Source organism: Solanum pennellii, chromosome 2 (genome assembly GCF_001406875.1).
Source record: "Solanum pennellii chromosome 2, SPENNV200".
In the NCBI taxonomy this organism is placed as follows: Eukaryota; Viridiplantae; Streptophyta; class Magnoliopsida; order Solanales; family Solanaceae; genus Solanum; species Solanum pennellii.
The window spans coordinates 41,917,613-41,928,596 of record NC_028638.1 but is presented as its reverse complement, the minus strand read 5'-3'; the positions used below and the strand labels follow the sequence as shown (position 1 = coordinate 41,928,596).

Here is a 10,984-nt window from a genome sequence, read left to right as displayed (position 1 = left end):
TACCTTCCTTGACTATTACGACAACAATATACTCAGTGAAATCTTACGTTCCTAGAGTATGATGCTGGAAATGAAGAAACAGAAGATAACAAATATGTAAGGATTCCTTTATCCAGTCTCTGCCTCTACATTGATAGATACACTCAACTCCAACCAAACCAACATGGTGTGGTGATTCTTAATCCTTTTGAACAAGTACAATATGTCAATTGAACCTATATTTGAAGTTTTGCATACAACGAAAGAAAAATAAGGGCATCCTTTTCCCAGAACACAGGGAAAGAATGAGAAACCGAAAAAATAAAGAGAAGAATCTCCTCAAAGAAAGCGAGACAATAATTATGCAATATTCTTTTCGGATGCTGGGATTTGTATAGCAATATATAAAGCCATTATTGATCTTCTTTTGCATATCAACCAAGTTAATGTACAAACTCCAAAGTTTAGGTACTGCACACCTCAAACATTGGCAAATCTTGTATACATTTACATTAAATACATATCATCAATATTGTTGGAGGACGATCCATTATCACGCATCTTCAGTTTAGAGTGATTTAGCTGGATCTTATCGAAGATGGTGCCTGCGAGGGTAAACTCAATGGAATGATACAGCTATAATAGGAGATGCAGAAAAAAGTTGCATGACTGGAGGAAAAAGGGAGGAACCTCAAAGTTTCTTTTGTTCCTCGACGAATTTTGCAACGTATAGTTGGAAGGCCAAGTTGCTGATGAGCTTCATAGCGATGACAACCAGAAAAGCCTGGATATAACAAGAGAAATTATTTAAATTCTCTTTAGCTATTAAAAATGAAGTATAGTTGAAATAGATAGCAGTGAATAAACTATTTGCTTAGGCAAGAAATCGGAAAGAAGCCGTACCGTAATAAACCCCATCTACCTCAAGCACATCAATCTGCATGAGGGAAAGAACTGTATCTGAGTCTAATATTTATACCAGATAAATTGACAAGAACTAAAGCCAAACTTCTATCAGTAATTACTTAAACCATAATTGAAGTGTCAAGAGCAACCTTTCCCCATATTTAACCAAATAAAGTGCAGCACTTTAGAGATGTCAAGGCTGTCATCTCTCTTTTAGCATAGGAGTGATGGGAACTTGGTTTAGGAGGGGGCATAAATGTTATCTGATTGTCATTTTGTGAAGGAGGTCACCAGAAAGAATGCAAATAGTTGAGTTTGTAAAACTTTACAGTCAAACTACATTATCAGGCAACAAATTTTTCCAAGTAATAGGTGACAAAGTGTTCGATTGTGTCATTAGCTTTTATAACTGTGTCTAAGAGGAAAATAGAATTAGCAACTGACTAAGATGTATTCTTCCTAAGAATTTTTTCAGTTTCAACATCAAAATAACAATACAGTTCCATTATTTCAAGTTTTTGTTATTTGTTATGCAGCAGATTTATCAGCGAAACAGAAGGCTTCAAAAATTTCTTTGTTATCAAGTTTATAATCTTTTATATCAACCAGCTACAGGCTATTCCTGCTTGATGTTAATTATGCCACAAGGTTCCTATTGATTCAGAAAATCAATACTCCCTTTGTTTTAATTTGTACATCTTACTTTCCTTTTAGTCTGCTTCAAGAAGAACATCATTTTCTATATTTAGTAACTTTATGATTTCGTTTGTCAAAAAAAAATTATAATTTCAACATCCCATATGACATGTTTAGGACGACAAGCTTCAAAGGGCATTTTCGTACATTACACATCTTTAGTTTAACTCCGCATGATTCAAAAGTCTCTCTTATTTTCTTAAACTCTGTGGCTAGTCAAACTAAGACACATAAAATGGAATGGATGGAGTAGTACAATAAATATGTAAGAAGAATATGAATCTGCAACTTACATATGAAGGCAAAATAGCATCTAATCATGTGAAAAGTAAATGACAGGATGATTTAGTAGTTACAGGTACTTGAAGCCCGATTTCCTTGATACTATCCATCAGTTCCTTCACTTTTTGCTGGTCATTAGATCTGGTACGCATGAGTGGCCTTCGGATTTTATCAAGGGGAAGTTCAAGAATCACTGGCCCGGCAGATTGAGGCACACCAGGAGTAGCCCCTGAAACCATTATATGAATAATTTATTAGCATTAACCTTTAACAAGAAAGTTAAAAGCATTATGTACTTGAAATTGTTCGTTAACTCACAACAAGTTTATATGACCAATACAACTATGAGAACTGGTAGGTTTATGATTACAGACTTCGCAATGGAAAGACAGCTACGAAAATCCAACTTGAGATGCTAATTAGGCACATCAAAAAGTTAGTATGTATTGAAAAGGAAAGAAATAAGGGTTTATGAACTACATATTCCAGTAACTGTGCTTCTAGTCCTTTTTTTTTGGATAACCATGCTGTTTGGGCCAGCTTGTGGGCACCTGGATTAATTTCACGGGATATCTCCCACATCCTACCAGCAGAGATACCAAGTAACTCGGTCCACCAAGTAATTATGCTTTTAGTTTTTGTTTACTAGGATATATCGCCATCCTTTACGGTTTTATCCATTAGAACTATTTTCCTCTGTATGTAGTAGTACAATACATTTTAGAGATCAAAAATTCTATTCCATTATTTTTCTCATCTTTTGTTTACCCTTGCAACAATAACCAGTTATGAGCAAAACCACTAACTGCTTCTGCTAAGCTAGTATCAACTCAACGAATACAACCAATTACCAATTCAATAACTACGCATACACTAAAATTCTTTGTACTCTGCAGAATCCGTTACCGATGTAAAAGGTCTATACAAAGATAATATTGCAGCAGAAATCAACATGAGAACATTCAAAAAAACAAAAACATGTACTATAGCAATTAGCAAGCAACAACAACCACAATAACATACCCAGTGGAATTCCACGGGTTTGTGGAGTGTAGTGTGTGCGTAGACATTATTCAAGAGCAACAAATCCAAGTAAAACAAAGAAGAAAACATATAGTATAGTAAGAAATGTAGCAATTCATTCAATCCAAACATACATGGTTGAAAGAGTTTCACAAACAACCAAAAGCACACACCTTTAGCCCAAATTGGTTTTATCTAGATCATGGTGTCTCTGAAAAGTTATGTATACTAAAATTACTTGATTTGAGAAGAAACTCATACGTGAACAGATAAATGTTCTCATAAAGTATGGATTTTTAGCAGGAATTCTCAATAACCATGTGAATAATTTTTTTTAGACAGAACAAAAAGGAAGGAACATGAATACCATTTGAGGAGGATGAGGAGACAGTGAAGCTCCTTAAACGCAGGTTATTTGGAAGTTGCAGAACGAAATTCGCCATTTTCTCTTTTGTATAACTTCTTGAATCTTACTGAATTTGATGATATATGAAAATAAAGGGACCTTTATGTTTGAATCAGAAAAACTGTCCGGTCCTTGTGGAGTTCAGTAATTGCTTAGAGACCCTTAGATTTTCTCTTAATTCCTCCATTACGCCAATAAATTGCAGCATTCTCATTTTCTCTCACTCCCATGGCTGCTATGAGCTCTCTCACACTTTTGCGGTACAGTCCCCCCCACCCACACCCCACTTCCTCCTTCTTGCTTTTCTACTGACTGAAAGATTTGATTTTTCGATATTTGCAGAGGCCCTTCCTTAGTGAAAGCTTTGAGTTTCATAAAGACATCAAATTACATACCAAGAATTGTACCAGCCTCACGTTATCCTCTTCAATCTCAAAGGTTTGTAAACTTCTCAAGGAAATCCTGAATTTAGTGATTCAATATCCATAGATTGTTCTTGAGAGCTTGTACATCATTCTGGTTTTGTTATACCAATAACTTTGTCCTTTTTGTTGAGGAATCTGTCATTTTTACTTGCTTCTGCAAAATAGGGTTCCTGTAGTCCGATTAGTCCATGATAATTGACTGGATATGAATCTTAAAGAATTATGTATTTTATTTCAATTTGACTTTAGATAGTAAAAGCAACAGGTCAATTTTAAGTTTCTGAATAATTTGATTAGTTTTCAGTACATGACAGTTGTAGAGGTTATATAGAAATGTAATGGTGTTAACACATTATGGTGTCTCCTAAAACGAAAAAGGGTGTCACAAAAATTGGGACGGAGTGCGACTGATGTGTTAATCCTAGCAAGTGATTTCACTCATTTAGTCATCTGAATGCAAGTTCTTGTGATGGTTGTTTGAGATTATACAGCGTGGGGAGTTATTGAACTCCTTGAATATGTTCTTTGAGGGATGATTATTGTTCCTGGTAGTCTGGTCTTTGCTGTTTTCATTTCAAAGTGGAATTTTTTTTTCTGGTTTGCCTCTCTTTTAATACCTTACACTCATAATAAATGATTGTAGTCAACTAGTTGTATCTGAATGCACATTCCCGCCATGATTGGCTTATTCTCTTATTTAAAGCTGTAACTGAGGCAGTTATGATAAGTGTTTTCTATGTTTAATCAAAACAAGTGTGAATCAGGAGCTTACTTATAGAAATATCTGTAACTTAAGATCCTATTTTTCTGCTCCCATAGTTCCTCTTTGAATTTCTTATTGAGATTTGTTTTCTTTTTGTAAAGACAGGTCCTATGTAGCTGCTGCACATGATGAGGAAGCAGCTGCCAGGGCAGCTGCTGTAAATGCTGATACTGGAGCTCCAACCATGTATTATTTTCCTGTGGATAGAACGTTTTGTAGTTCTATTACTTGATTAAGTTTAGATTGTCAGAGTGTTTGTATCGGTTATGCGCTTTCTTTCTGATTGATTATAGAATATAAGTGTTCCTTATGCTTATGGGAAATAGAATACCTTTAGTTTGTTGACTACTGGAGGTAGTTATTGAAGAAGAATCACACTATAGAGTTCCCTTTTTAACTAAAACTTTGAAGTAATTGGCACAAATAAGGTTGTACGTCAATACCATTATTTTGAACTCTGCATCTTTTTGTTGCATTGTGTTTTCTTTTGCAATAGTTATCCTTTTTACTTGCATTTCTTAGTTCAGAAACCTCCCCGGTGTATATCTCCTCAAGAACTGGAGTTAAGATTTTGGATCAGATGCATTGGTACATAGTTTTTTTTACAGCACTAAGCAGTCAGCAAAAATGAAAAGGCTGATTGCTACAAGATCTGCTATTTCTTTCGGACTTCCCTTTGGTTACTTAATAGTAGATGATAACAGATAACTAAAAATGTATCTGTAAGAAGAACACGTTTGTCTACTTTAGAGAATGATATGACCTGCACAGTAATATGATATCCTGACTTTTGATATAATTACTTTGATTCTCATTAAATATCATCCTTCAGTTTTAGCGCAAGATGTTACCACATATTTGGTTTCCGACTTCCCCTCTAATACATATTATACAGCATTAACTTCGACCTTACAGAAAAAAGGAAAGATTTGAATTGTTACAAGGCAACAAGTGTTTGTTGCGGCAGTAGTTTGCTTATATGTTCCATGATTACCTTCCCTGAGAAAGAACGATTAAACTGATCTTGGTTAATTTGTCGAGCTGCTTAAGCTTTTGTTTCATACTAGTAAATTTGATGTGAACATCCACAGTTTGACTTGCATACTTTCTGTCAGACGTGGTGACTGAATGATCATCTAGGCTCACTGCAGTCTGATCAATTTGTTTTGTGCATTCAGATTTGATAAAATCATTGCAAAGGAAATACCTGCTTCTGTGGTATATGAGGATCAAAAGGTTCTTGCATTTCGGGATATCAATCCTCAAGCTCCTGTTCATGTTCTAATTATCCCGAAGTCGAGGGATGGATTAACAGAGCTTGGAAAGGTGGGTTTTTTTTCCCTTTATCTAATTTCTGTTATTATTATCAATGTGGTATGCCTTCTGCCTAGTTTCAAGGAATGCGTATCTTGACTTTTGGTATAGCACAAATCACAAGTCATACCAAAATTCAGGGCGCGAGAGTCTTTATCTAAATTGTTTATCGCGAAGTGGAAATAGTTCGTATCCCTTTGATATTGGCTTTTGCCCCTATACTTGAGATCTATATAATCTGTTTTGTTAAGGCAAGCACTTATTTGGGTGTAAAAGTTGGTCATCTTGCACTCTTTTTTGCATGATTTTAAGAAGTTATAACAGTTTTACATGAAAGTGCTCGTAGCTTGACAATGATGATTACAGAATAAAAATTAGAAATATTTAGTGAAAGACTGGAATCTAGGAGCCCGTGAACAACTTTATAGATTAGCAACTTCGAAGTTGTCCCTCAAAAAAGTCAATTTTGCTGTGTTTTACCTTCTATTTCTTATTTTATGTTCATTTCCGCGTTAATTTCTCTGGTAATTGATACCTTGCAACTGGTTCCGTTCTGATCTATGAAGGCTGAACAAAGACATGAAGATATATTGGGCAACCTCCTTTATGCTGCCAAGATAGTAGCGGAGAAAGAAGGCATTGTAGATGGTTTTCGAGTTGTCATTAATAGTGGTCCCTCAGCATGTAAGTCTATCTCCCTTCTAATATTCCCCAGCTCTCCAAAAATGTGAACCTAATTGCTAACATGGGAACTTTGTATGAACAGTGAATACAATGCTATTTACATCGAAAGTTTTCTTTATGTATCTTTTAGGAGTTCAAAAACAGTCCCATAGTACATAATGCAGTAACAAAAGTAATGTTTCCCCTCTCTTCCTTGCATAGGTCAATCTGTATACCATCTTCACTTGCACGTACTTGGCGGAAGACAGCTGAAATGGCCCCCGGGTTAGAATCAAGCTTGGTTGGGAGCAAGTACTCCATTTATCTGCATTGATGTAACATGACACGTGTACCGATGTTCAACATCTGTGTCATGCAATAAGTACTATTGTTAGATGTGATTCAAGTATATTTGGTGAATGACTACAGATACTTCTCTTCATTGCAGTAACCGACTAACCGTGTATGTTCTTGATCATCTTTTTATCTGCATTTGCATGAATGCTGTGAAGTACTTCAACTGTTTCCTTCTCAAGAATGTCCTTAATTGCTTCTGTTGGTATTTATCTATATAGGTACTATGCTGAACACCTATTCTGTGCATGATTAATTAGTCTAAAGCTCTTTCTTAGAGTAGCTAGCCATTTGTTTTTTCCCAGTTGACTACAACCATCAAAAATGATGTATCAAACAATGAATTCCCCCGATAGCTATAAATATTAGGTGATTTCTTCTCATTTGTCTAGGTTTTGGTCGACAGAGTTGCTCTGACAATTTAAGAGTTATTCGATACTTGTGTAGTTGTGTTGATAGGAGGTAGCAGGTGCATAAGTTGGTTCAGATGAAAAAGGAACATGCTGAATTCCCAAATTTGAATAGCATTGTGAGATTAATGTCAGATTTAGCGAATTTGCAGCAGGCATTGTTGAAAGATCATATGAATAAAAATATATATTCAGGCTAAGACGTTGATATCTCTTTAATCATTGTGGTATAATTTACACTGATTCAACTGTATAACCATTGACTTGTCCCTGCATGATACAACAACCCAAGAATGTTGTATAACTTAAATAACTTCGAATTAATTGAATAGTTTAAAGCTCCGCGAAAAGAACACAGTTTTTCAATATAGAATTACTACTATCTTTTGTATTAGTAAATAAATTGGAGGTTTAAAATATTTTTCTTTATCTCAACTCTTTCTTTCACCACACGAATCTCAAAATGTGAATTCCACTTCTCATCTTTTTCATTATTTTTGTATCACAACACAGAGAAGAAAATATCCTTTTATATAGGTGGAGAACTTCTTCTACGAACAAATATTATTATTTTTCTTATGACAAGGGAAATCCGCAATTGCTATCCTTGAGTACGCATAGGTAAAACTCTCGCTTTTATGTAATAGCTCACAAATTACATAAGAGAGATAATTCGTACTAGGTAAGTTCGATGCAATGAGCTCGATTCAAAAGGCAAATCCCTTGCTGAGTATAATGAACAATTAGTAGGAGATATTAAGAACAACATGTCATTCTGATGGCATGAATTACAAGGAGAATTACAACCGTCAAACACCAAATCCATATGTTTTTGTAATTTATATCTTATTTTATTATTATTTTTTAAGATTTGCAATTTTATCTCTTTGTTTCCTTGAAAATTACTTAATTAAAAAATATGTTTAAAATTTTTCATGAGGGATAAAGTAGGAATAAATAAATTAAATAAATCATTTGATATGAATATTCAATAAACATCTCCCTCTCCTTGTGTTGACACCTTTATTCAAATGAAAATCGATAAACAACTCTCTATTCATAAGCAGCCATTATTAAAAGCTCAAAATTTCAAAGTTTAAAAAATTAATTTTCATAATATATTTTAAATTTATATATCTAAAATTGTAAGGAATTTTAACATGTGTTTCAGTCGTAATTAAAATTTAGATATATACATGAAAAAGTGAATAAAAGAATATTAAATAGATTTGTAATTGATTTAACAAATTAATCATTAAAGTTTATTAGTCTAAATTATATATATAAATTTTATTTTAAATTTGAGCTTATTTGAAGAAGACTTCAGTATTGAGTTTTTGAAATTTTAAATTACTTTTTTGAGAAAATAAATTAAGACATACAAATATGAAATTTAAGATTTATATTTAATTCAAATTTTTGATCTCGATAAGAATTTAAAAAATGAGAAATTTATTTAAAAAATTATATTACAAACATTAGTTAAATAATTTTTTGGCAATTATCTTAATCCTATTGGGTTTGTTATGTTAATTATTATCCCAAATTCTATTTGGTTTTAATAAGTTATAAACAAACCCTATAAATATTAATTAATTTAGCCAAATCTTGAAGCAATATTGCACATGGTGTGACCACAATAAATTTCGGGGAACAATCCATGAATCCAAGACCCAAACTCCGATCACCGCCACCGTCCTCCGTCATCATTACTCCGGCGTCGCCACCCAAATCCCTAATCAACAAAATGCGCAGAAAATTTACCAGATCAACTCTTACACTTGCCACTACTTTGTTCTCAATCTTAGCTTTATATGCTTTCTTCAACACATTCATCTTCTCAGACCCACCAAACAATGTCGGCAGTGTTAGTTTCAGCAGGAATTACAATACCCAGAATTCGAAATCTGTGAAAGTTTACATGTATGATCTGCCTAGGAAGTTTACGTATGGGGTTATTGAGAGCTATGCGTTGGCAAGAGGTGGAGAGAAGCAGAGTGATGATTCGTTGCTTAAGTATCCTGGGAATCAGCATTCTGCTGAGTGGTATTTGTTTTCTGACCTGAATCGGCCGAGTTTAGAACGGGTCGGGTCGGCTGTAACTCGGGTTATGGACCCGGAGGAAGCTGATCTTTTCTATGTGCCTTTCTTCTCGTCGTTGAGCCTTGTGGCAAATCCGATTAGATCAAATAATGCTGTTGTTGCACCTGTGAAGAGGCCGGCTTATAGCGATGAGGAAACGCAGGTAGGAAATCACTATTTGTTGGATTATTTTCTTCATAATTCATGTTTCTGGGATTGCATTGTGTTGCTTTTTGAGTTAAAGTTTACATCTTTTTTATCAGCTTGTTTCTATTAGTTCATACTTGTTAATTTAGTTACAGTAGTTATAATTGGTGAATTGTGTTTTAAATGATCTATCACTTGTTATTCTAGAGGACTCTCTTTATTAGTTCAGCAATTTGTTGCTTAGATTTTATGGTTGAGCTTCAGAACATGTCCACATTGATTGATACATACACATTGGAGGTAGAATTATTCGGTACGTGTGTTGGCCGGTAGAATTATGTGATACCTGTGATGGCTGGTACTCGATTATTAGTTGAGGTGCACATAAGTTGGGCTGGACAAAGTTGTGATCAGAAAAAGAAAACTAAAGAAAGAGGATGATGATCGTCTCATGCTTGTTAGATCCAGAAGCGCATTTGTTTACGTGTATACATTTGTGTTACAGAATTAAATTGCATAAAAATGGTAAATGATCGCGTTGTGCATGTTGCAGGAGTCTTTAATTGAATGGTTGGAGAAGCAGGAGTACTGGAAAAGGAACAATGGCTGGGATCACGTGTTTATATGCCAGGATCCTAATGCTTTATACAAGGTTGTTGATAAGGTGAAGAATGCAGTGCTGTTAGTTTCTGATTTTGGAAGGCTGGCTCGTAATCAGGCATCTCTTGTTAAGGATGTCATCTTGCCCTACTCACATCGGATTAACACATACACTGGGGATATTGGCGTTGAAAATCGGAATTCTTTGCTCTTCTTCATGGGCAATCGATACAGAAAGGAGGTAATTTTGATTGGAAAAGTTTCATAATTTGGTGTTTGATCATCTTGTTTCTGATATAGGATTCATTACACTGGTACTGTCTTATTTCTTCTGTCTTATTCCCTGCACTCAATGCACATCACAGTTCCATAGTTATTTACATAAAGACAAATGGTATCATGTTATGTGTGTTTGGTAATGTGTCAGGGAGGAAAGATTCGTGATTTGCTTTTTCAATTGCTTGAGAAAGAAGAGGATGTCATCATAAAACATGGTGCACAATCTAGGGAGAGCCGTCGTGAGGCAAGAAAAGGGATGCACACTTCAAAATTTTGTCTGCATCCAGCTGGTGATACTCCATCAGCTTGCCGCCTTTTTGATGCTATTGTGAGCTTGTGTGTCCCTGTAATCATCAGTGATCACATTGAATTGCCATTTGAGGATGTTGTGGACTACAGGAAAATTGCAATTTTTGTAGACTCTAACACAGCTGTGAAGCCGGGGTTCTTGGTTAAAAAGCTCAGGAAAGTAAGCATGGAGAGGGTTTTGGAATACCAACGGGAGCTGAAAAAGGTATTTACTAGTACATAATTCTTGTTCCCCCATCCTATTATAGCCAGAAAATAAATTTGCAAATTGGAGTTAAACATACATCGCACACTCTGTACATAAATAAGCATGTGAGGTTCTTTTTTTGTCCCCCCCCCCCCCCCC

The 10,984-nt window shown here is 34.9% G+C and overlaps 3 protein-coding genes across 3 annotated transcripts in view; 2 read left to right on the top strand and 1 right to left on the bottom strand.

Annotated features, from left to right (window-relative positions):
• Positions 1-336: 336 nt before the first annotated feature.
• Positions 337-3,730, bottom strand: LOC107011242 (sulfiredoxin, chloroplastic/mitochondrial). Its single transcript, XM_015210654.1, has 5 exons — positions 3,254-3,730; positions 1,938-2,092; positions 883-916; positions 670-763; positions 337-584 (listed from the first exon to the last, which is right to left on the bottom strand). The coding sequence occupies exons 1-5, from the start codon at positions 3,327-3,329 to the stop codon at positions 569-571; spliced, it is 375 nt and encodes a 124-aa protein (XP_015066140.1). The 5' UTR covers positions 3,330-3,730; the 3' UTR covers positions 337-568.
• LOC107011241 (14 kDa zinc-binding protein) lies at positions 3,427-6,992 on the top strand. The gene is made up of 6 exons (XM_015210652.2): positions 3,427-3,552; positions 3,635-3,730; positions 4,586-4,666; positions 5,659-5,806; positions 6,361-6,478; positions 6,680-6,992. Exons 1-6 carry the CDS (start codon positions 3,521-3,523, stop codon positions 6,745-6,747), a joined length of 543 nt encoding a protein of 180 aa, XP_015066138.1. The 5' UTR covers positions 3,427-3,520; the 3' UTR covers positions 6,748-6,992.
• Positions 6,993-8,819: 1,827 nt separating this feature from the next.
• The window catches only part of LOC107011239 (probable arabinosyltransferase ARAD1), a 3,966-nt gene continuing 1,801 nt past the window's right edge, over positions 8,820-10,984 (top strand). The window contains exons 1-3 of the mRNA XM_015210650.2: positions 8,820-9,466; positions 10,004-10,291; positions 10,478-10,843. Of these exons, the coding sequence (XP_015066136.1) occupies positions 8,882-9,466; positions 10,004-10,291; positions 10,478-10,843 (1,239 nt within the window). The 5' untranslated portion in view covers positions 8,820-8,881. The remainder of the gene's footprint in view (positions 9,467-10,003; positions 10,292-10,477; positions 10,844-10,984) is intronic.

What these genes read in the sequence shown, in the direction of transcription:
- LOC107011241 (XM_015210652.2), top strand. Translation starts at nt 3,521, where the DNA reads ATGGCTGCTATGAGCTCTCTCACACTTTTGCG. An exon ending in GATACTGGAGCTCCAACCAT is followed by an intron (nt 4,667 to 5,658) that starts GTATTATTTTCC and finishes TTGTGCATTCAG; the next exon opens with ATTTGATAAAATCATTGCAA. An exon ending in TAATAGTGGTCCCTCAGCAT is followed by an intron (nt 6,479 to 6,679) that starts GTAAGTCTATCT and finishes TTCCTTGCATAG; the next exon opens with GTCAATCTGTATACCATCTT.
- LOC107011242 (XM_015210654.1), bottom strand. Translation starts at nt 3,329, where the DNA reads ATGGCGAATTTCGTTCTGCAACTTCCAAATAACCTGCGTTTAAGGAGC. An exon ending in CTCCTCATCCTCCTCAAATG is followed by an intron (nt 2,093 to 3,253) that starts GTATTCATGTTC and finishes TAATGGTTTCAG; the next exon opens with GGGCTACTCCTGGTGTGCCT. An exon ending in GGTAGATGGGGTTTATTACG is followed by an intron (nt 764 to 882) that starts GTACGGCTTCTT and finishes TGTTATATCCAG; the next exon opens with GCTTTTCTGGTTGTCATCGC.